Source organism: Coregonus lavaretus, assembly GCF_964263955.1.
Source record: "Coregonus lavaretus genome assembly, chromosome: 19".
Classification (NCBI taxonomy): Eukaryota; Metazoa; Chordata; class Actinopteri; order Salmoniformes; family Salmonidae; genus Coregonus; species Coregonus lavaretus.
Genome location: NC_140006.1, coordinates 46,782,425 through 46,804,983, shown reverse-complemented (window position 1 = coordinate 46,804,983; position 22,559 = coordinate 46,782,425). Strand labels below are relative to the sequence as shown.

Sequence of the window (22,559 nt, the reverse complement as noted above, 5' to 3'; positions counted from 1 at the left end):
ATAACACAACATAAATGACTGTACCAGTCCGGGTATAACACAACATAAATGACTGTACCAGTCCGGGTATAACACAACATAAAGCAAGAAAACAAACAACTGTACGGTTCTAAATTGCCGTAGAATTAAAAACAGCACCAGCAGTTACTGCAGTCTACCCCAAACGACCCCCAAACCAGCTCATACGCCAATCCCTGTACGGCTACATCCCGTCCAGATTAGACATTGTTCAGAAGTGCTGGCAGTCCACAGCAGGAGGCTAAAGTAGGATTGGGAGTGACTCACGCTGAGCACAGTGAGTAGTATGACACTGATCCTCTACACACAGACAGACACACACACTGCTCAACCACTCCCGTTCCAAAGCCCCAAACCCAAAACACACAACCGTTCCTAAACCCCCCCTACAAAACCACACAAACCGCTCCTGTTCCAAAGCCCCAACCCAAACACAGGGCTAATCTACCCCCCCGCCTCCTCATTCCCCCCCCCTCGGGCTCTATCCTCTATCCGGCTAAAGGAGATTTGCGTTTGTTTGGGTGGAAGGAGCGTTGAGTCCTTGGCATGTCTGACTCACTTAGCAGAACTGTATAAACCTGACAGAACTGGGAGCTAAGTTGCTTTTACTGTATGAATCTGACAGAACTGGGAGCTAAGTTGCTTTTACTGTATGAATCTGACAGAACTGGGAGCTAAGTTGCTTTTACTGTATGAATCTGACAGAACTGGGAGCTAAGTTGTTGTTACTGTATGAATCTGACAGAACTGGAAGCTAAGTTGCTGTTACTGTATGAATCTGACAGAACTGGGAGCTAAGTTGTTGTTACTGTATGAATCTGACAGAACTGGAAGCTAAGTTGTTGTTACTGTATGAATCTGACAGAACTGGGAGCTAAGTTGTTGTTACTGTATGAATCTGACAGAACTGGGAGCTAAGTTGCTTTTACTGTATGAATCTGACAGAACTGGGAGCTAAGTTGCTTTTACTGTATGAATCTGACAGAACTGGGAGCTAAGTTGTTGTTACTGTATGAATCTGACAGAACTGGAAGCTAAGTTGCTGTTACTGTATGAATCTGACAGAACTGGGAGCTAAGTTGTTGTTACTGTATGAATCTGACAGAACTGGAAGCTAAGTTGTTGTTACTGTATGAATCTGACAGAACTGGGAGCTAAGTTGTTGTTACTGTATGAATCTGACAGAACTGGGAGCTAAGTTGTTGTTACTGTATGAATCTGACAGAACTGGGAGCTAAGTTGTTGTTACTGTATGAATCTGACAGAACTGGGAGCTAAGTTGTTGTTACTGTATGAATCTGACAGAACTGGAAGCTAAGTTGTTGTTACTGTATGAATCTGACAGAACTGGGAGCTAAGTTGTTGTTACTGTATGAATCTGACAGAACTGGAAGCTAAGTTGCTGTTACTGTATGAATCTGACAGAACTGGAAGCTAAGTTGCTGTTACTGTATGAATCTGACAGAACTGGAAGCTAAGTTGTTGTTACTGTATGTATCTGACAGAACTGGAAGCTAAGTTGTTGTTACTGTATGAATCTGACAGAACTGGGAGCTAAGTTGTTGTTACTGTATGAATCTGACAGAACTGGAGGCTAAGTTGTTGTTACTGTATGAATCTGACAGAACTGGAAGCTAAGTTGTTGTTACTGTATGAATCTGACAGAACTGGGAGCTAAGTTGTTGTTACTGTATGAATCTGACAGAACTGGAAGCTAAGTTGTTGTTACTGTATGAATCTGACAGAACTGGGAGGTAAGTTGTTGTTACTGTATGAATCTGACAGAACTGGAAGCTAAGTTGTTGTTACTGTATGAATCTGACAGAACTGGAAGCTAAGTTGTTGTTACTGTATGAATCTGACAGAACTGGAAGCTACGTTGCTGTATGAATCTGACAGAACTGGAAGCTAAGTTGCTGTTACTGTATGAATCTGACAGAACTGGAAGCTAAGTTGTTGTTACTGTATGAATCTGACAGAACTGGAAGCTACGTTGCTGTATGAATCTGACAGAACTGGAAGCTAAGTTGTTGTTACTGTATGAATCTGACAGAACTGGAAGCTAAGTTGTTGTTACTGTATGAATCTGACAGAACTGGAAGCTAAGTTGTTGTTACTGTATGAATCTGACAGAACTGGAAGCTAAGTTGCTGTTACTGTATGAATCTGACAGAACTGGAAGCTAAGTTGTTGTTACTGTATGAATCTGACAGAACTGGAAGCTAAGTTGCTGTTACTGTATGAATCTGACAGAACTGGAAGCTAAGTTGCTGTTACTGTATGAATCTGACAGAACTGGAAGCTAAGTTGCTGTTACTGTATGAATCTGACAGAACTGGAGGCTAAGTTGCTGTTACTGTATGAATCTGACAGAACTGGGAGGTAAGTTGTTGTTACTGTATGAATCTGACAGAACTGGAAGCTAAGTTGTTGTTACTGTATGAATCTGACAGAACTGGAAGCTAAGTTGTTGTTACTGTATGAATCTGACAGAACTGGAAGCTACGTTGCTGTATGAATCTGACAGAACTGGAAGCTAAGTTGCTGTTACTGTATGAATCTGACAGAACTGGAAGCTAAGTTGTTGTTACTGTATGAATCTGACAGAACTGGAAGCTACGTTGCTGTATGAATCTGACAGAACTGGAAGCTAAGTTGTTGTTACTGTATGAATCTGACAGAACTGGAAGCTAAGTTGTTGTTACTGTATGAATCTGACAGAACTGGAAGCTAAGTTGTTGTTACTGTATGAATCTGACAGAACTGGAAGCTAAGTTGCTGTTACTGTATGAATCTGACAGAACTGGAAGCTAAGTTGTTGTTACTGTATGAATCTGACAGAACTGGAAGCTAAGTTGCTGTTACTGTATGAATCTGACAGAACTGGAAGCTAAGTTGCTGTTACTGTATGAATCTGACAGAACTGGAAGCTAAGTTGCTGTTACTGTATGAATCTGACAGAACTGGAGGCTAAGTTGCTGTTACTGTATGAATCTGACAGAACTGGAAGCTACGTTGCTGTATGAATCTGACAGAACTGGAAGCTAAGTTGCTGTTACTGTATGAATCTGACAGAACTGGAAGCTACGTTGCTGTATGAATCTGACAGAACTGGAAGCTAAGTTGCTGTTACTGTATGAATCTGACAGAACTGGAAGCTACGTTGCTGTTACTGTATGAATCTGACAGAACTGGAAGCTAAGTTGCTGTTACTGTATGAATCTGACAGAACTGGCAGCTAAGTTGCTGTTACTGTATGAATCTGACAGAACTGGCAGCTAAGTTGCTGTTACTGTATGAATCTGACAGAACTGGAAGCTAAGTTGCTGTTACTGTATGAATCTGACAGAACTGGGAGCTAAGTTGCTGTTACTGTATGAATCTGACAGAACTGGAAGCTAAGTTGCTGTTACTGTATGAATCTGACAGAACTGGCAGCTAAGTTGCTGTTACTGTATGAATCTGACAGAACTGGCAGCTAAGTTGCTGTTACTGTATGAATCTGACAGAACTGGCAGCTAAGTTGCTGTTACTGTATGAATCTGACAGAACTGGCAGCTAAGTTGCTGTTACTGTATGAATCTGACAGAACTGGCAGCTAAGTTGCTGTTACTGTATGAATCTGACAGAACTGGAAGCTAAGTTGCTGTTACTGTATGCCATTTGAGATTATGGTTTCTGGAACTTGATGGCAGAAAAGTAATGTCATACATCTTATCTGTCTAATTTGAGAGAGAGATACAAATCTGAAATGAGCTATTACAATTTCGTCCACTCACATCCACCATGAATGGATGGCAGATAGTAGCAACCTCCCCCTCTCCCCTCTCCCCTCTCCCCTCCTCCTCCTCCTCCTCCTCCTCCTCCTCCCCCTGTACTCACATCCACTGTCATGGTGTAGTCGGAGCCATCTAGCAGGGTGATTTTACACTGCATATTCTTCAGCTTCTTGACTCCCCTCAGTGGAGACTTGATTGACAGGCGACTGGTTGATGACCTGGTTGACGACAGGTCTTCCTCAAACTACCGCAGGGGAGAAAGGAAACACCAACAGGGTTTAGTGATTGAGGCTTCATTAGGAGACATTTCTCTACATTTTAAATGTGTACATTTTTGTCATTTAGCAGAAACTCTTATCCAGAATGTATCCATTAGTTATTAGTGCATCTTAAGGTAGCTAGGTGAGTAAGTGTTTAGTCATTGGAATTAGGAATTGGAATTAGGAATTAAAGTGTTTAGTCATTGAAGAGACAGTGTTTAGTCATTGAAGAGACAGTGCTTAGTCATTGAAGAGACAGTGTTTAGTCATTGAAGAGACAGTGTTTAGTCATTGAAGAGACAGTGCTTAGTCATTGAAGAGACAGTGCTTAGTCATTGAAGAGACAGTGCTTAGTCATTGAAGAGACAGTGCTTAGTCATTGAAGAGACAGTGTTTAGTCATTGAAGAGACAGTGTTTAGTCATTGAAGAGACAGTGCTTAGTCATTGAAGAGACAGTGTTTAGTCATTGAAGAGACAGTGCTTAGTCATTGAAGAGACAGTGTTTAGTCATTGAAGAGACAGTGCTTAGTCATTGAAGAGACAGTGCTTAGTCATTGAAGAGACAGTGTTTAGTCATTGAAGAGACAGTGTTTAGTCATTGAAGAGACAGTGCTTAGTCATTGAAGAGACAGTGCTTAGTCATTGAAGAGACAGTGTTTAGTCATTAAATAGACGGAGGAAAAAAAAATCCAGTATGACTATGTTTTATCAGTCTTATCCCCAAAACTACTTTCTCTACTTCCATACTTTTATGACTGCTGAAGACCAACTATCAATCATTTAGATAATGTATGTTCAGGAAGAGATACCTCGCGAAGCAACTGCTCTCTATCTCAGTGTCTGCCCCACACTAACCTAATGTAGCAGGCCTATAGAAACACAGACCTGACAAGTAGGCACGCTATGGATTATGGTCATTGTAGTTAATTACCATGTTTTCTGCAGTAAACCATGTAGAATATTGGCCTGTTGGAAACAACAACTCCCTAATACACCGTACAGTTTATGTATGTATTTGCACCAAAGAAAACAAGTGATAGCAAACAATACAGATAAAACATTTAAATTAAAAACACATCACAAAAAAACAATAAGTAAAAAAATAAAAAAGGTTTGTTCGGGCTTGATCGGATTCATCTCTAGAGAAACTGTGCAATGTGCACATTGAGCTCACAGAAAACCCCAGAATGAAATGGAATTCAAATAATTGATCCGACGTCGCTCAATTAGTTGTTCAAAACCCAAAAAATTACCGAAATGTGGGTTAATGCTAACAGCACTAACATCTAGCTACATGACTCCTCAACACTAATGCCCACATGCAGGGCAACTGAACTACCTAATCGTATCTGGCCATGGTGAGAAGAGGCCCTTAGAGAAGCGGTTCCAAACATTTTCTGTTCCGGGGACCACCAAATCACAGTCAAAACCTCTTGAGGACCACCATCGCAGTCGCTAATTTCCCCGGATTTAAATAAAATATAAAAATAGTGGACCACCTCTGCCTTAGAGTATTTTTTAACTTGGCTTTGAAATACTTTCAAAAGGCAGGGCAGGATGGATATAGGTCTGTAACAGTTTGGATCTAGAGTGTCACCCCCTTTGAAGAGGGGGATGACCGCGGCAGCTTTCCAATCTCTGGGGATCTCAGACGATACGAAAGAGAGGTTGAACAGGCTAGTAATAGGGGTTACGCCAATTTCGGCGGCTAATTTTAGAAAGAAAGGGTCCAGATTGTCTAGCCCAGCTGATTTGTAGGGGTCCAGATTTTGCAGCTCTTTCAGGACATCAGCTATCTGAATTTGGGTGAAGGAGAAGCATGGGCAAGTTGCAGCGGAGGGTGCAGAGCTGGTGGCCGGGGTAGGGGTAGCCAGGTGGAAAGCATGGCCAGCCGTAGCAAAATGCTTATTGAAATTCTCGATTATCGTAGATTTATCAGTGGTGACAGTGTTTCCTAGCCTCAGTGCAGTGGGTAGCTGGGAGGAGGTGCTCTTATTCTCCATGGACTTTACAGTGTCCCAAAACTTTTTGGAGTTAGTGCTACAGGATGCAAATTTCTGTTTGAAAAAGCTAGCCTTTGCTTTCCTAACTGATTGTGTATATTGGTTCCTGACTTCCCTGAAAAGTTGCATATCGCGGGGGCTGTTCGATGCTAATGCAGTATGCCACAGGATGTTTTTGTGCTGGTCAAGGGCAGTCAAGTCTGGGGTGAACCAGGGGCTATATCTGTTCTTAGTTCTGAATTTTTTGAATGGGGCATGCTTATTTAAGATGGAGAGGAAAGCCCTTACCCTCCTAAAATCACAATCTTAACCATTAGGATCGAAAACAAAGAACTCACCGTAGATCAGCCCTGACCTCTATTGTCCTGACCTCTATTGTCCTGACCTCTATTGTCCTGACCTCTATTGTCCTGACCTCTATTGTCCTGACCTCTATTGTCCTGACCTCTATTGTCCTGACCTCTATTGCCCTGACCTCTATTGCCCTGACCTCTATTGCCCTGACCTCTATTGCCCTGACCTCTATTGCCCTGACCTCTATTGCCCTGACCTCTATTGTCCTGACCTCTATTGTCCTGACCTCTATTGTCCTGACCTCTATTGTCCTGACCTGAGGGTCTTGGAGAAACTTCACCTTACTACTACCACTGGGGCTCATGTCTGACCTCTGAACCACTGACTTAGCATACGTCCCAAATGGCATCCTATTCCCTATATAGTGAACTAATTCTGACCATATTCCCTATATAGTGCACTACAGTGCCTTGCAAAATAATTCATCCCCCTTGGCGTTTTTTCCTATTTTGTTGCATTACAACCTGTAATTTAAATGGATTTTGTAATGGACATACACAAAATAGTCAAAATTGGTGAATTGAAATGAAAAACATAACCCCCTTTGCTATGAAGCCCCTAAATAAGATCTGGTGCAACCAATTACCTTCAGAAGTCACATAATTAGTTAAATAAAGTCCACCTGTGTGCAATTTAAGTGTCACATGATCTCAGTATATATAGAAGTACAAATCAGGTTTGGGTTATAAAAAACTATCCGAAACTTTGAACATCCCACGGAGCACCATTAAATCCATTATAAAAAAATGGAAAGAATATGGCACCACAACAAACCTGCCAAGAGAGGGCCGCCCACCAAAACTCACGGACCAGGCATGGAGGGCATTAATCAGAGAGGCAACAAAGAGACCAAAGATAACCCTGAAGGAGCTGCAAAGCTCCACAGCGGAGATTGGAGTATCTGTCCATAGGACCACTTTAAGCCGTACACTCCACAGAGCTGGGCTTTACGGAAGAGTGGGCAGAAAAAAGCCATTGCTTAAAAAAGAAAAATAAGCAAACAAGTTTGGTGTTCACCAAAAGGCATGTGGGAGACTCCCCAAACATATGGAAGAAGGTACTCTGGTCAGATGAGACTAAAATTGAGCTTTTTGGCCATCAAGGAAAACGCTATGTCTGGCGCAAATCCAACACCGCTCATCACCCGAGAACACCATCCATGTTTTTCATCGGCAGAGACTGGGACTTAAAGATTGCTGTACACCAGCGGAACCCATCCAACTTGAAGGAGCTGGAGCAGTTTTGCCTTGAAGAATGGGCAAATATCCCAGTGGCTAGATGTGCCAAGCTTATAGAGACATACCCCACGAGACTTGCAGCTGTAATTGCTGCAAAAGGTGGCTCTACAAAGTATTGATTTTGGAGGGGTGAATAGTTATGCACGTTTTTTTGTCTTACTTCTTGTTTGTTTCACAATAAAAAATATTTTGCATCTTCAAAGTGGTAGGCATGTTGTGTAAATCAAATGATACAAACCCCCCAAAAATCCATTTTAATTCCAGGTTGTAAGGCAACAAAATAGGAAAAATGCCAAGGGGGGGTGAATACTTTGGCAAGCCACTGTACTTTTGACCTGCACTATATATAGGGAATAGGGTGCCATTTGGGACCTGAATGGCTTCTCTTTCTATTACCCTGGTTGTAGCCCTGAACTAGCTCCCCTGGTTACCCTGGTCTATTACCCCTAGCCCTGAACTAGCTCCCCTGGTTACCCTGGTCTATTACCCCTAGCCCTGAACTAGCTCCCCTGGTTACCCTGGTCTATTACCCCTAGCCCTGAACTAGCTCCCCTGGTTACCCTGGTATATTACCCCTAGCCCTGAACTAGCTCCCCTGGTTACCCTGGTTGTAGCCCTGAACTAGCTCCCCTGGTTACCCTGGTCTATTACCCCTAGCCCTGAACTAGCTCCCCTGGTTACCCTGGTCTATTACCCCTAGCCCTGAACTAGCTCCCCTGGTTACCCTGGTATATTACCCCTAGCCCTGAACTAGCTCCCCTGGTTACCCTGGTCTATTACCCCTAGCCCTGAACTAGCTCCCCTGGTTACCCTGGTCTATTACCCCTAGCCCTGAACTAGCTCCCCTGGTTACCCTGGTCTATTACCCCTAGCCCTGAACTAGCTCCCCTGGTTACCCTGGTCTATTACCCCTAGCCCTGAACTAGCTCCCCTGGTTACCCTGGTCTATTACCCCTAGCCCTGAACTAGCTCCCCTGGTTACCCTGGTCTATTACCCCTAGCCCTGAACTAGCTCCCCTGGTTACCCTGGTCTATTACCCCTAGCCCTGAACTAGCTCCCCTGGTTACCCTGGTCTATTACCCCTAGCCCTGAACTAGCTCCCCTGGTTACCCTGGTCTATTACCCCTAGCCCTGAACTAGCTCCCCTGGTTACCCTGGTCAAGGACTGGATGAATTGATTGACATGTTGAATCAGCTGTGCAATAGATCAAATACATGTTCGGTAGCCTGCCGCCCGCGTAGCCTACAGACGGATCAGATAATGTGCGTTCAGCGAGCGTCAGGGTGACGAGGTGAGAACAAGTCCCAAGATACTGTAACATCACCTTCAGGATCTAGACTCTGACACAACAGCGAAACACAAATCGGTTTGCGCCACAAGTCTTGGTTCTCAAAGCAATACAATGGATAGAAGACCAGGGTCAAAGTTTTTGAGAATGACACAAGTATTGGTCTTCACAAAAGTTCGCTGCTTCAGTGTTTTTAGATATTTTTGTCAGATGTTATTATGGTATACTGAAGTATAATTACAAGCATTCCATAAGTGTCAAAGGCTTTTATTGACAATTACATGAAGGTTATGCAAAGAGTCAATATTTGCAGTGTTGACCCTTCTTTTTCAAGACCTCTGCAATCCGCCCTGGCATGCTGTCAATTAACTTCTGGGCCACATCCTGACTGATGGCAGCCCATTCTTGCATAATCAATGCTTGGATTTTGTCCGAATTTGTGGGTTTTTGTTTGTACGCCCGCCTCTTGAGGATCGACCACAAGTTCTCAAATGGGATTAAGGTCTGGGGAGTTTCCTGGTCATGGGCCCAAAATGTCGATGTTTTGATCCCAGAGCCATCATGCTGGAAAAGGCATTCGTCGTCACCAAACTGTTCATGGATGGTTGGGAAAATTGCTCTCGGAGGATGTGTTGGTACCATTCTTTATTCATGGCTGTGTTCTTAGGCAAAATTGTGAGTGAGCCGACTCCCTTGGCTGAGAAGCAACCCCACACATGAATGGTCTCAGGATGCTTTACTGTTGGCATGACACAGGACTGATGGTAGCGCTCACCTTGTCTTCTCTGGACAAGGTGTTTTCCGGATGCCCCAAACAATCGGAAAGGGAATTCATCAGAGAAAATGACTTTACCCCAGTCCTCAGCAGTCCAATCCCTGTACCCTTTGCTGAATATCAGTCTGTCCCTGATGTTTTTCCTGGAGAGAAGTGGCTTCTTTGCTGCCCTTCTTGACACCAGGCCATCCTCCAAAAGTATTCGCCTCACTGTGTATGCAGATGCACTCACACCTGCCTGCTGCCATTCCCGAGCAAGCTCTGCACTGGTGGTGCCCCGATCCCGCAGCTGAATCAACTTTAGGAGATGGTCCTGGAGCTTGCTGGACTTTCTTGGGCGCCTTGACGCCTTCTTCACAGCATTTGAACCTCTCTCCTTGAAGTTCTTGATGATCCGATAAATGGTTGATTTAGGTGCAATCTTACTAGCAACAATATCCTTGCCTGTGAAGCCCTTTTTGTGCAAAGCAATGATGACGGCACATGTTTCCTTGCAGGTAACCATGGTTAACAGAGGAAGAACAATGATTTCATGCACCACCCTCCTTTTAAAGCTTCCAGTCTGTTATTCTAACTCAATCAGCATGACAGAGTGATCTCCAGCCTTGTCCTCGTCAACACTCTCACCTATGTTAACGAGAGAATCACTGAAATGATGGCAGCTGGTCCTTTTGTGGCAGGGCTGAAATGCAGTGGAAATCTTTTTTTTGGAATTAAGTTCATTTTCATGGCAAAGCGGGACTTTGCAATTAATTGCAATTCATCTGATCACTCTTCATGACATTCTGAAGTATATGCAAATCGACATCGTCAAAACTGAGGCAGCAGACTTTGTGAAAATGAGTATGTGTGTCATTCTCAAAACTTTTGACCACGACTGTACAGTGGTTATAAGACCAGGGTTCACCCAAGCGCCAGACGTGCCTCTCAGTTCTCAAGCCATGTCATAAAGCGCAAATTCCCCATTGTCACAACGCACAAATTAAAACAGTGCTGTCAGTGAATGCAGCATACTGTAATAGTATAAACATTTACATTTTACATTTTAGTCATTTAGCAGACGCTCTTAACCAGAGCGACTTACAGGAGCAATTAGGGTTAAGTGCCTTGCTCAAGGGCACATTAACGTCATTTAGCAGACGCTCTTAGCCAGAGCGACTCACAAATTGGTGCGTTCACCCTATAGCCAGTGGGATAACCACTTTACAATTTGGGGGGGGGGGGGGGGGGGGGGGGGGGTTAGAAGGAATACTTTATCCTATCCCAGGTATTCCTTAAAGAGGTGGGGTTTCAAATGTCTCCGGAAGGTGGTGAGTGACTCCGCTGTCCTGGCGTCGTGAGGGAGCTTGTTCCACCATTGGGGTGCCAGAGCAGCGAACAGTTTTGACTGGGCTGAGCGGGAGCTGTGCTTCCGCAGAGGAAGGGGAGCCAGCAGGCCAGAGGTGGATGAACGCAATGTCCTCGTTTGGGTGTAGGGACTGATCAGAGCCTGAAGGTACAGAGGTGCCGTTCCCCTCACTGCTCCATAGGCAAGCACCATGGTCTTGTAAAGCTGAAGCATACCCGACTCTGATCTACCAAAGCTATATAACCCCCCGTCAGTGAATGAATACGACCTGCTCAGCACTGTGACCCCCTACTATACCGTACTGTCAGTGAATGAATACGACCTGCTCAGCACTGTGACCCCCCTACTATACCGTACTGTCAGTGAATGAATACGACCTGCTCAGCACTGTGACCCCCCTACTATACCGTACTGTCAGTGAATGAATACGACCTGCTCAGCACTGTGACCCCCTACTATATCGTACTGTCAGTGAATGAATACGACCTGCTCAGCACTGTGACCCCCTACTATACCGTACTGTCAGTGAATGAATACGACCTGCTCAGCACTGTGACCCCCCTACTATACCGTACTGTCAGTGAATGAATACGACCTGCTCAGCACTGTGACCCCCCTACTATATCGTACTGTCAGTGAATTAATACGACCTGCTCAGCACTGTGACCCCCCTACTATACCGTACTGTCAGTGAATGAATACGACCTGCTCAGCACTGTGACCCCCCTACTATACCGTACTGTCAGTGAATGAATACGACCTGCTCAGCACTGTGACCCCCCTACTATACCGTACTGTCAGTGAATGAATACGACCTGCTCAGCACTGTGACCCCCATACGACCTGCTCAGCACTGTGACCCCCTACTATACCGTACTGTCAGTGAATGAATACGACCTGCTCAGCACTGTGACCCCCTACTATACCGTACTGTCAGTGAATGAATACGACCTGCTCAGCACTGTGACCCCCCTACTACACCGTACTGTCAGTGAATGAATACGACCTGCTCAGCACTGTGACCCCCCTACTATACCGTACTGTCAGTGAATGAATACGACCTGCTCAGCACTGTGACCCCCTACTATACCGTACTGTCAGTGAATGAATACGACCTGCTCAGCACTGTGACCCCCCCATACTATACCGTACTGTCAGTGAATGAATACGACCTGCTCAGCACTGTGACCCCCTACTATACCGTACTGTCCGTGAATGAATACGACCTGCTCAGCACTGTGACCCCCCTACTATACCGTACTGTCAGTGAATGAATACGACCTGCTCAGCACTGTGACCCCCCTACTATACCGTACTGTCAGTGAATGAATACGACCTGCTCAGCACTGTGACCCCCTACTATACCGTACTGTCAGTGAATGAATACGACCTGCTCAGCACTGTGACCCCCCTACTATACCGTACTGTCAGTGAATGAATACGACCTGCTCAGCACTGTGACCCCCTACTATACCGTACTGTCAGTGAATGAATACGACCTGCTCAGCACTGTGACCCCCTACTATACCGTACTGTCAGTGAATGAATACGACCTGCTCAGCACTGTGACCCCCCTACTATACCGTACTGTCAGTGAATGAATACGACCTGCTCAGCACTGTGACCCCCCTACTATACCGTACTGTCAGTGAATGAATACGACCTGCTCAGCACTGTGACCCCCCTACTATACCGTACTGTCAGTGAATGAATACGACCTGCTCAGCACTGTGACCCCCCTACTATACCGTACTGTCAGTGAATGAATACGACCTGCTCAGCACTGTGACCCCCCCTACTATACCGTACTGTCAGTGAATGAATACGACCTGCTCAGCACTGTGACCCCCCTACTATACCGTACTGTCAGTGAATGAATACGACCTGCTCAGCACTGTGACCCCCCCTACTATACCGTACTGTCAGTGAATGAATACGACCTGCTCAGCACTGTGACCCCCCTACTATACCGTACTGTCAGTGAATGAATACGACCTGCTCAGCACTGTGACCCCCCTACTATACCGTACTGTCAGTGAATGAATACGACCTGCTCAGCACTGTGACCCCATACTATACCGTACTGTCAGTGAATGAATACGACCTGCTCAGCACTGTGACCCCCATACTATACCGTACTGTCAGTGAATGAATACGACCTGCTCAGCACTGTGACCCCCCTACTATACCGTACTGTCAGTGAATGAATACGACCTGCTCAGCACTGTGACCCCCCTACTATACCGTACTGTCAGTGAATGAATACGACCTGCTCAGCACTGTGACCCCCCTACTATACCGTACTGTCAGTGAATGAATACGACCTGCTCAGCACTGTGACCCCCCTACTATACCGTACTGTCAGTGAATGAATACGACCTGCTCAGCACTGTGACCCCCTACTATACCGTACTGTCAGTGAATGAATACGACCTGCTCAGCACTGTGACCCCCCCTACTACACCGTACTGTCAGTGAATGAATACGACCTGCTCAGCACTGTGACCCCCCTACTATACCGTACTGTCAGTGAATGAATACGACCTGCTCAGCACTGTGACCCCCCTACTATACCGTACTGTCAGTGAATGAATACGACCTGCTCAGCACTGTGACCCCCTACTATACCGTACTGTCAGTGAATGAATACGACCTGCTCAGCACTGTGACCCCCCTACTATACCGTACTGTCAGTGAATGAATACGACCTGCTCAGCACTGTGACCCCCCTACTATATCGTACTGTCAGTGAATGAATACGACCTGCTCAGCACTGTGACCCCCCTACTATACCGTACTGTCAGTGAATGAATACGACCTGCTCAGCACTGTGACCCCCCTACTATACCGTACTGTCAGTGAATGAATACGACCTGCTCAGCACTGTGACCCCCCTACTATACCCTACTGTCAGTGAATGAATACGACCTGCTCAGCACTGTGACCCCCTACTATACCGTACTGTCAGTGAATGAATACGACCTGCTCAGCACTGTGACCCCCCTACTATACCGTACTGTCAGTGAATGAATACGACCTGCTCAGCACTGTGACCCCCTACTATACCGTACTGTCAGTGAATGAATACGACCTGCTCAGCACTGTGACCCCCCTACTATACCGTACTGTCAGTGAATGAATACGACCTGCTCAGCACTGTGACCCCCCTACTATACCGTACTGTCAGTGAATGAATACGACCTGCTCAGCACTGTGACCCCCCTACTATACCGTACTGTCAGTGAATGAATACGACCTGCTCAGCACTGTGACCCCCCTACTATACCGTACTGTAAGTGAATGAATACGACCTGCTCAGCACTGTGACCCCCCTACTATACCGTACTGTCAGTGAATGAATACGACCTGCTCAGCACTGTGACCCCCCTACTATACCGTACTGTCAGTGAATGAATACGACCTGCTCAGCACTGTGACCCCCTACTGTCAGTGAATGAATACGACCTGCTCAGAACTGTGACCCCCTACTATACCGTACTGTCAGTGAATGAATACGACCTGCTCAGCACTGTGACCCCCTACTATACCGTACTGTCAGTGAATGAATACGACCTGCTCAGCACTGTGACCCCCCTACTATACCGTACTGTCAGTGAATGAATACGACCTGCTCAGCACTGTGACCCCCTACTATACCGTACTGTCAGTGAATGAATACGACCTGCTCAGCACTGTGACCCCCCTACTATACCGTACTGTCAGTGAATGAATACGACCTGCTCAGCACTGTGACCCCCCTACTATACCGTACTGTCAGTGAATGAATACGACCTGCTCAGCACTGTGACCCCCTACTATACCGTACTGTCAGTGAATGAATACGACCTGCTCAGCACTGTGACCCCCCTACTATACCGTACTGTCAGTGAATGAATACGACCTGCTCAGCACTGTGACCCCCTACTATACCGTACTGTCAGTGAATGAATACGACCTGCTCAGCACTGTGACCCCCTACTATACCGTACTGTCAGTGAATGAATACGACCTGCTCAGCACTGTGACCCCCCTACTATACCGTACTGTCAGTGAATGAATACGACCTGCTCAGCACTGTGACCCCCCTACTATACCGTACTGTCAGTGAATGAATACGACCTGCTCAGCACTGTGACCCCCCTACTATACCGTACTGTCAGTGAATGAATACGACCTGCTCAGCACTGTGACCCCCTACTATACCGTACTGTCAGTGAATGAATACGACCTGCTCAGCACTGTGACCCCCTACTATACCGTACTGTCAGTGAATGAATACGACCTGCTCAGCACTGTGACCCCCCCTACTATACCGTACTGTCAGTGAATGAATACGACCTGCTCAGCACTGTGAACCCCCCTACTATACCGTACTGTCAGTGAATGAATACGACCTGCTCAGCACTGTGACCCCCCTACTATACCGTACTGTCAGGTGAATGAATACGACCTGCTCAGCACTGTGACCCCCCTACTATACCGTACTGTCAGTGAATGAATACGACCTGCTCAGCACTGTGACCCCCTACTATACCGTACTGTCAGTGAATGAATACGACCTGCTCAGCACTGTGACCCCCTACTATACCGTACTGTCAGTGAATGAATACGACCTGCTCAGCACTGTGACCCCCCTACTATACCGTACTGTCAGTGAATGAATACGACCTGCTCAGCACTGTGACCCCCCTACTATACCGTACTGTCAGTGAATGAATACGACCTGCTCAGCACTGTGACCCCCCCTACTATACCGTACTGTCAGTGAATGAATACGACCTGCTCAGCACTGTGACCCCCCTACTATACCGTACTGTCAGTGAATGAATACGACCTGCTCAGCACTGTGACCCCCCTACTATACCGTACTGTCAGTGAATGAATACGACCTGCTCAGCACTGTGACCCCCTACTGTCAGTGAATGAATACGACCTGCTCAGCACTGTGACCCCCTACTATACCGTACTGTCAGTGAATGAATACGACCTGCTCAGCACTGTGACCCCCTACTGTCAGTGAATGAATACGACCTGCTCAGCACTGTGACCCCCTACTATACCGTACTGTCAGTGAATGAATACGACCTGCTCAGCACTGTGACCCCCTACTATACCGTACTGTCAGTGAATGAATACGACCTGCTCAGCACTGTGACCCCCCTACTATACCGTACTGTCAGTGAATGAATACGACCTGCTCAGCACTGTGACCCCCCTACTATACCGTACTGTCAGTGAATGAATACGACCTGCTCAGCACTGTGACCCCCTACTATACCGTACTGTCAGTGAATGAATACGACCTGCTCAGCACTGTGACCCCCCTACTATACCGTACTGTCAGTGAATGAATACGACCTGCTCAGCACTGTGACCCCCTACTATACCGTACTGTCAGTGAATGAATACGACCTGCTCAGCACTGTGACCCCCTACTATACCGTACTGTCAGTGAATGAATACGACCTGCTCAGCACTTTGACCCCCCTACTATACCGTACTGTCAGTGAATGAATACGACCTGCTCAGCACTGTGACCCCCCTACTATACCGTACTGTCAGTGAATGAATACGACCTGCTCAGCACTGTGACCCCCTACTATACCGTACTGTCAGTGAATGAATACGACCTGCTCAGCACTGTGACCCCCCTACTATACCGTACTGTCAGTGAATGAATACGACCTGCTCAGCACTGTGACCCCCCTACTATACCGTACTGTCAGTGAATGAATACGATCTGCTCAGCACTGTGACCCCCCTACTATACCGTACTGTCAGTGAATGAATACGACCTGCTCAGCACTGTGACCCCCCTACTATACCGTACTGTCAGTGAATGAATACGACCTGCTCAGCACTGTGACCCCCCTACTATACCGTACTGTCAGTGAATGAATACGACCTGCTCAGCACTGTGACCCCCCCTACTATACCGTACTGTCAGTGAATGAATACGACCTGCTCAGCACTGTGACCCCCCCTACTATACCGTACTGTCAGTGAATGAATACGACCTGCTCAGCACTGTGACCCCATACTATACCGTACTGTCAGTGAATGAATACGACCTGCTCAGCACTGTGACCCCCTACTATACCGTACTGTCAGTGAATGAATACGACCTGCTCAGCACTGTGACCCCCCTACTATACCGTACTGTCAGTGAATGAATACGACCTGCTCAGCACTGTGACCCCCCTACTATACCGTACTGTCAGTGAATGAATACGACCTGCTCAGCACTGTGACCCCCCTACTGTATCGTACTGTCAGTGAATGAAAAAAGCAGTAGCTACGGTGCCTCACCTGGTTATTCCTGGCAGGTGTGCTGTGTCCAGCCGCGGCTGGGAAGTGTTCTGCTGCCTTCGCTTTGTCCTTCCCTCCTTTCTCCTGCTGCTGATGCTTGGGCTCGGAGTCTGCTCCTGATTCAGTCGTCATGGCGAATCACACTGGAACAGAGAGAAAGAGGAGGAGGAGGAGAAGAGAGAGAGAGAGAAAGACAGAGAGATAGGGGGAGGGAGGATTTAGATGAGTCAACTATGAGTCGTCCCATGTCATTTCTGCAAGCCGTGACACCCACCATCTCAGATTGTTCTGAAATTGTTTCTGTGGTTAGAAACAGGTAAGATTGGCATTCCTGAAACATTATTTTGTTGAAATAAAATGTTCTCTGAGAAAGTAAGCTAATTGATTGTACCCAAATTGGCTATTTAAAATTGTATAGGATTCAGATAATATTCAATAAATATGGTACTCAACATCCAATTTGGACTAAACTTTTTCCCACCAATGAGTAAGACATGAGGAATCCCCTGCAAAAAATGAAAAGCCACACACGGACCCCCCCCCCCCCCCTGCCAATCCCACCCCAACAACCAGAATAAAGTATCAGTTCTCTATGTTTGACAAGTGGTATGATGCTGCGGCTTGGAGTATTGCTTCACCATACTATGTAATGTATTGCCTGTGAATCTTTGATTTTTTTCTGTTCAGAGAAATTAGTAATTGATGTCACTTGCATTATTTATCATAAAGTTATGTGAAAGTACCATGTTTTGACCACTAGATGATGCCGTTCCTGCTTTTATCCATTTTGCTGGGCTCTTGTGTTTTATTAAATAAATCACAACATTTTATTCGCAACTTTGGGGTAGAAAACCAATAGATTTGGCTCATGACTAAAATAAATGGTGTGGTTATCCTCACCAATTCAAAATCAGTCCCACTGCTGCTACCTCACAGTCTAACCCATCTACTAGGTGCACGAATAGAGTAACAGACCAGCACTAACATGAGCAAGTAACAAACCGTTCAACTGGGAAACCATCACCACAGTATTGGAAGGAAACATCTAATTGCCTATCTGTCAAACAGAAAGCCCTCTCAACCACTCTCTGATCACCATGGGCTCCCCCTACAAACCGTCGTGGTTATCTGGGCTATGGGGGGGGGGGGGGGGGGGGCTATGAGGTGCAAGAGGGCAAACGACCAAACATCTATGGACGGCCAGACCAAGCCGACAGGCCTCTGTAGACTGTGTGGAGTACCTAGAGGTTGGTAGTGTGGATGGTCTGGACTGTCATGACATAGCTGGTCATGGCCTTTCCCTCCCAGATAACTATTTATAACACAGTCCTTCCTCCTGGGATATCTAGGGGTTCAGGCTAGGGGGCTCTTACCCATAGGCATGGTAATGGAGAGCCTCTGGGATTCCACAGCCAATACCTCAGGGAGGTACATGCACGCTGCAGATGCTCTGAATACATAGCGTACGGTGGTAAATGGGACATTTACATTTAAGTCATTTAGCAGACGCTCTTATCCAGAGCGACTTACAGTTATTTAGTAACTGTATAGTAAAAAAAATAAACACTGAACAGGGAACAGCTGTGAGGTCATTGTTATGACTCTGTTATGTAGCCCGTTACAAGAGAAGGTTAAAGTCGTACAGAAGGGATCACTGTTCTGTTCACCGTCTTCAATTCTTGTCCTAACTAAGGATTTGTTGCTTTACTGTAGCTTGTGTGTACGATAGCATCTTCTCCTTCTCTCTTGGCTGTGTTTCCGTGGAGACTGAGCTGGGAATAGGATTACTAAAATCGGTTGCCAAACCAGGCTCTGCCAACCCACAACAAAACAATACACTACCCACTCACTCGGAGAACAGAGAAGGTTATTTAATGTTGATTTGGTTACAAATCCAGCCTTGTTTTCATAGAACAGAAATAAACCCATAAGCAGCTTGTCTCCAGTGGTTTTAGGCTGTATACCAAATGGCACCATATTCCCTATATAGTGCACTACTTTGACCAGGGCCCATAGTAGTGCACTATGTAGGGAATAGGGTGCCATTTGGGAGACACCCTTACTGTTTCTATCCTGGGTTTGGACTGGAGTGACTCCAGAACGTGTGTTTACAGGGCTAGAGTTGGACTGGAGTGACTCCAGAACGTGTGTTTACAGGGCTAGAGTTGGACTGGAGTAACTCCAGAACGTGTGTTTACAGGGCTAGAGTTGGACTGGAGTGACTCCAGAACGTGTGTTTACAGGGCTAGAGTTGGACTGGAGTGACTCCAGAACATGTTTACAGGGCTAGAGTTGGACTGGAGTGACTCGAGAACATGTGTCTACAGGACTAGAGTTGGACTGGAGTGACTCCAGAACATGTGTTTACAGGGCTAGAGTTGGACTGGAGTGACTCCAGAACATGTGTTTACAGGGCTAGAGTTGGACTGGAGTGACTCGAGAACATGTGTTTACAGGGCTAGAGTTGGACTGGAGTGACTCCAGAACATGTGTTTACAGGGCTAGAGTTGGACTGGAGTGACTCGAGAACATGTGTTTACAGGGCTAGAGTTGGACTGGAGTGACTCCAGAACATGTGTTTACAGGACTAGAGTTGGACTGGAGTGACTCGAGAACATGTTTACAGGGCTAGAGTTGGACTGGAGTGACTCGAGAACATGTGTTTACAGGGCTAGAGTTGGACTGGAGTGACTCCAGAACATGTGTTTACAGGACTAGAGTTGGACTGGAGTGACTCGAGAACATGTTTACAGGGCTAGAGTTGGACTGGAGTGACTCGAGAACATGTTTACAGGGCTAGAGTTGGACTGGAGTGACTGAAGGTACTTAGCTATCAAACGTCTTTAGATCTCAGGACGTATTAAGATCACCAGATCCTTCAATTGATCCTAAATTAGGGCTGGGTGATATGGGCAAAATATCACATATCACAATATTTTTCACATTGAGATTTTTTAAATGTTTTTGTAAAATAAAAGTTCTACATTTGCTTTATCAGTTCTGCATGACCCCAGGGTAGCAACACATACATTCTAAGTGGTTTTAAATGAGGCTTTCTCCATTCTGATTGTTGTATACTGTTCAATCAAACTTCAACCAGGGACCTTACATAAAAAGGACGCTACATTTCAGATTTTCATTTCTAATTAATTAGTAAAAAAAAATTAAATTTTTTTTTTACATTATGTGGTATTGTTTGTAGGCCAGTGACCAAAAAAATCTAAATTTAATCCATTTTAAATTCAGACTGTAACAAGAAAATGTGGAAAAGGTCAAGGGGTGTGAATCCTTTCTGAAGGCACTGTGTATAATAATTAGGAGAACCCAACACATCACATATTGTAGCCTACATGGCTTTCTGTACTGTACAAACAGTGTTCTAGGATGATTTTAATGTTCATTTGTAATTGCCTTGTAATGCACACCGTTGGACAGGGGCCTGCTGCACACAGTGAGGATGACATGCCATCTGTGCTCCTGTGTGTGTGCTCTGTTACCCAGAACTACAGATCCACAGCTGGGCCCATGTCTCTCCTCTCCGCCCCTCCTGGAGGTTGGACACGGACAGCACCCAACACTATGACTGGCTGGAGGCTGGACATGGACAGCACCCAACACTATTACTGGCTGGAGGCTTTACAGCACCCAACACTATGACTGGCTGGAGGCTTTACAGCACCCAACACTATGACTGGCTGGAGGCAGGACATGGACAGCACCCAACACTATTACTGGCTGGAGGCTGGACATGGACAGCACCCAACACTGTTACTGGCTGGAGGCTGGACATGGACAGCACCCAACACTATTACTGGCTGGAGGCTGGACACGGACAGCACCCAACACTGACTGGCTGGAGGCTGGACATGGACAGCACCCAACACTATGACTGGCTGGAGGCAGGACAGAACCCAACACTATTACTGGCTGGAGGTTGGACACGGACAGCACCCAACACTATGACTGGCTGGAGGCTGGACATGGACAGCACCCAACACTATGACTGGCTGGAGGCTGGACACAGACAGCACCCAACACTATTACTGGCTGGAGGCTGGACATGGACAGCACCCAACACTATGACTGGCTGGAGGCAGGACAGAACCCAACACTATGACTGGCTGGAGGCTGGACACAGACAGCACCCAACACTATGACTGGCTGGAGGCTGGACACAGACAGCACCCAACACTATTACTGGCTGGAGGCTGGACACAGACAGCACCCAACACTATTACTGGCTGGAGGTTGGACACGGACAGCACCCAACACTATGACTGGCTGGAGGCTGGACATGGACAGCACCCAACACTATTACTGGCTGGAGGCTTTACAGCACCCAACACTATGACTGGCTGGAGGCTTTACAGCACCCAACACTATGACTGGCTGGAGGCAGGACAGCACCCAACACTATGACTGGCTGGAGGCTGGACAGCACCCAACACTATGACTGGCTGGAGGCAGGACAGCACCCAACACTATGACTGGCTGGAGGCAGGACAGAACCCAACACTATGACTGGCTGGAGGCAGGACAGAACCCAACACTATGACTGGCTGGAGGCAGGACAGAACCCAACACTATGACCGACTGGATGCAGGACAGAACCCAAAACTATGACCGACTGGATGCAGGACAGCACCCAACACTATGACTGGCTGGAGGCAGGACAGCACCCAACACTATGACTGGCTGGAGGCAGGACAGCACCCAACACTATGACTGGCTGGAGGCAGGACAGCACCCAACACTATGACTGGCTGGACAGCACCCAACACTATGACTGGCTGGAGGCTGGACAGCACCCAACACTATGACTGGCTGGAGGCAGGACAGAACCCAACACTATGACTGGCTGGAGGCAGGACAGAACCCAACACTATGACTGGCTGGAGGCAGGACAGCACCCAACACTATGACTGGCTGGAGGCAGGACAGAACCCAACACTATGACTGGCTGGAGGCAGGACAGCACCCAACACTATGACTGGCTGGAGGCAGGACAGCACCCAACACTATGACTGGCTGGAGGCAGGACAGCACCCAACACTATGACTGGCTGGAGATACTGGCTGGGTACTACTACCAGATAGTAGGATACTGGCTGGGGCGTGGTACTACTACTAACTACTACTACTACTACTACTAACAACAACTAACTACTACTACTACTACTACTAC

The 22,559-nt window shown here is 46.5% G+C and overlaps 1 protein-coding gene across 8 annotated transcripts in view; it reads right to left on the bottom strand.

Annotated features, from left to right (window-relative positions):
- LOC311147169 (band 4.1-like protein 3) overlaps positions 1 to 22,559 on the bottom strand; it is a 76,960-nt gene that overhangs the window by 50,799 nt on the left and 3,602 nt on the right. For 5 of the 8 annotated variants that reach the window (XM_084183809.1, XM_084183810.1, XM_084183807.1 and 2 more), the window contains exons 1-2: positions 17,376 to 17,911; positions 3,901 to 4,041 (exon numbers count right to left, since the gene is read on the bottom strand). In XM_084183809.1, coding sequence (XP_084039935.1) covers positions 3,901 to 4,041; positions 17,376 to 17,507 — 273 coding nt within the window. In that variant the 5' untranslated portion in view covers positions 17,508 to 17,911. Of the gene's footprint in view, positions 1 to 3,900; positions 4,042 to 17,375; positions 17,912 to 22,559 lie in introns of those variants that run through there. The other 3 variants (XM_084183811.1, XM_084183812.1, XM_084183805.1) reach the window with 1 other exon arrangement.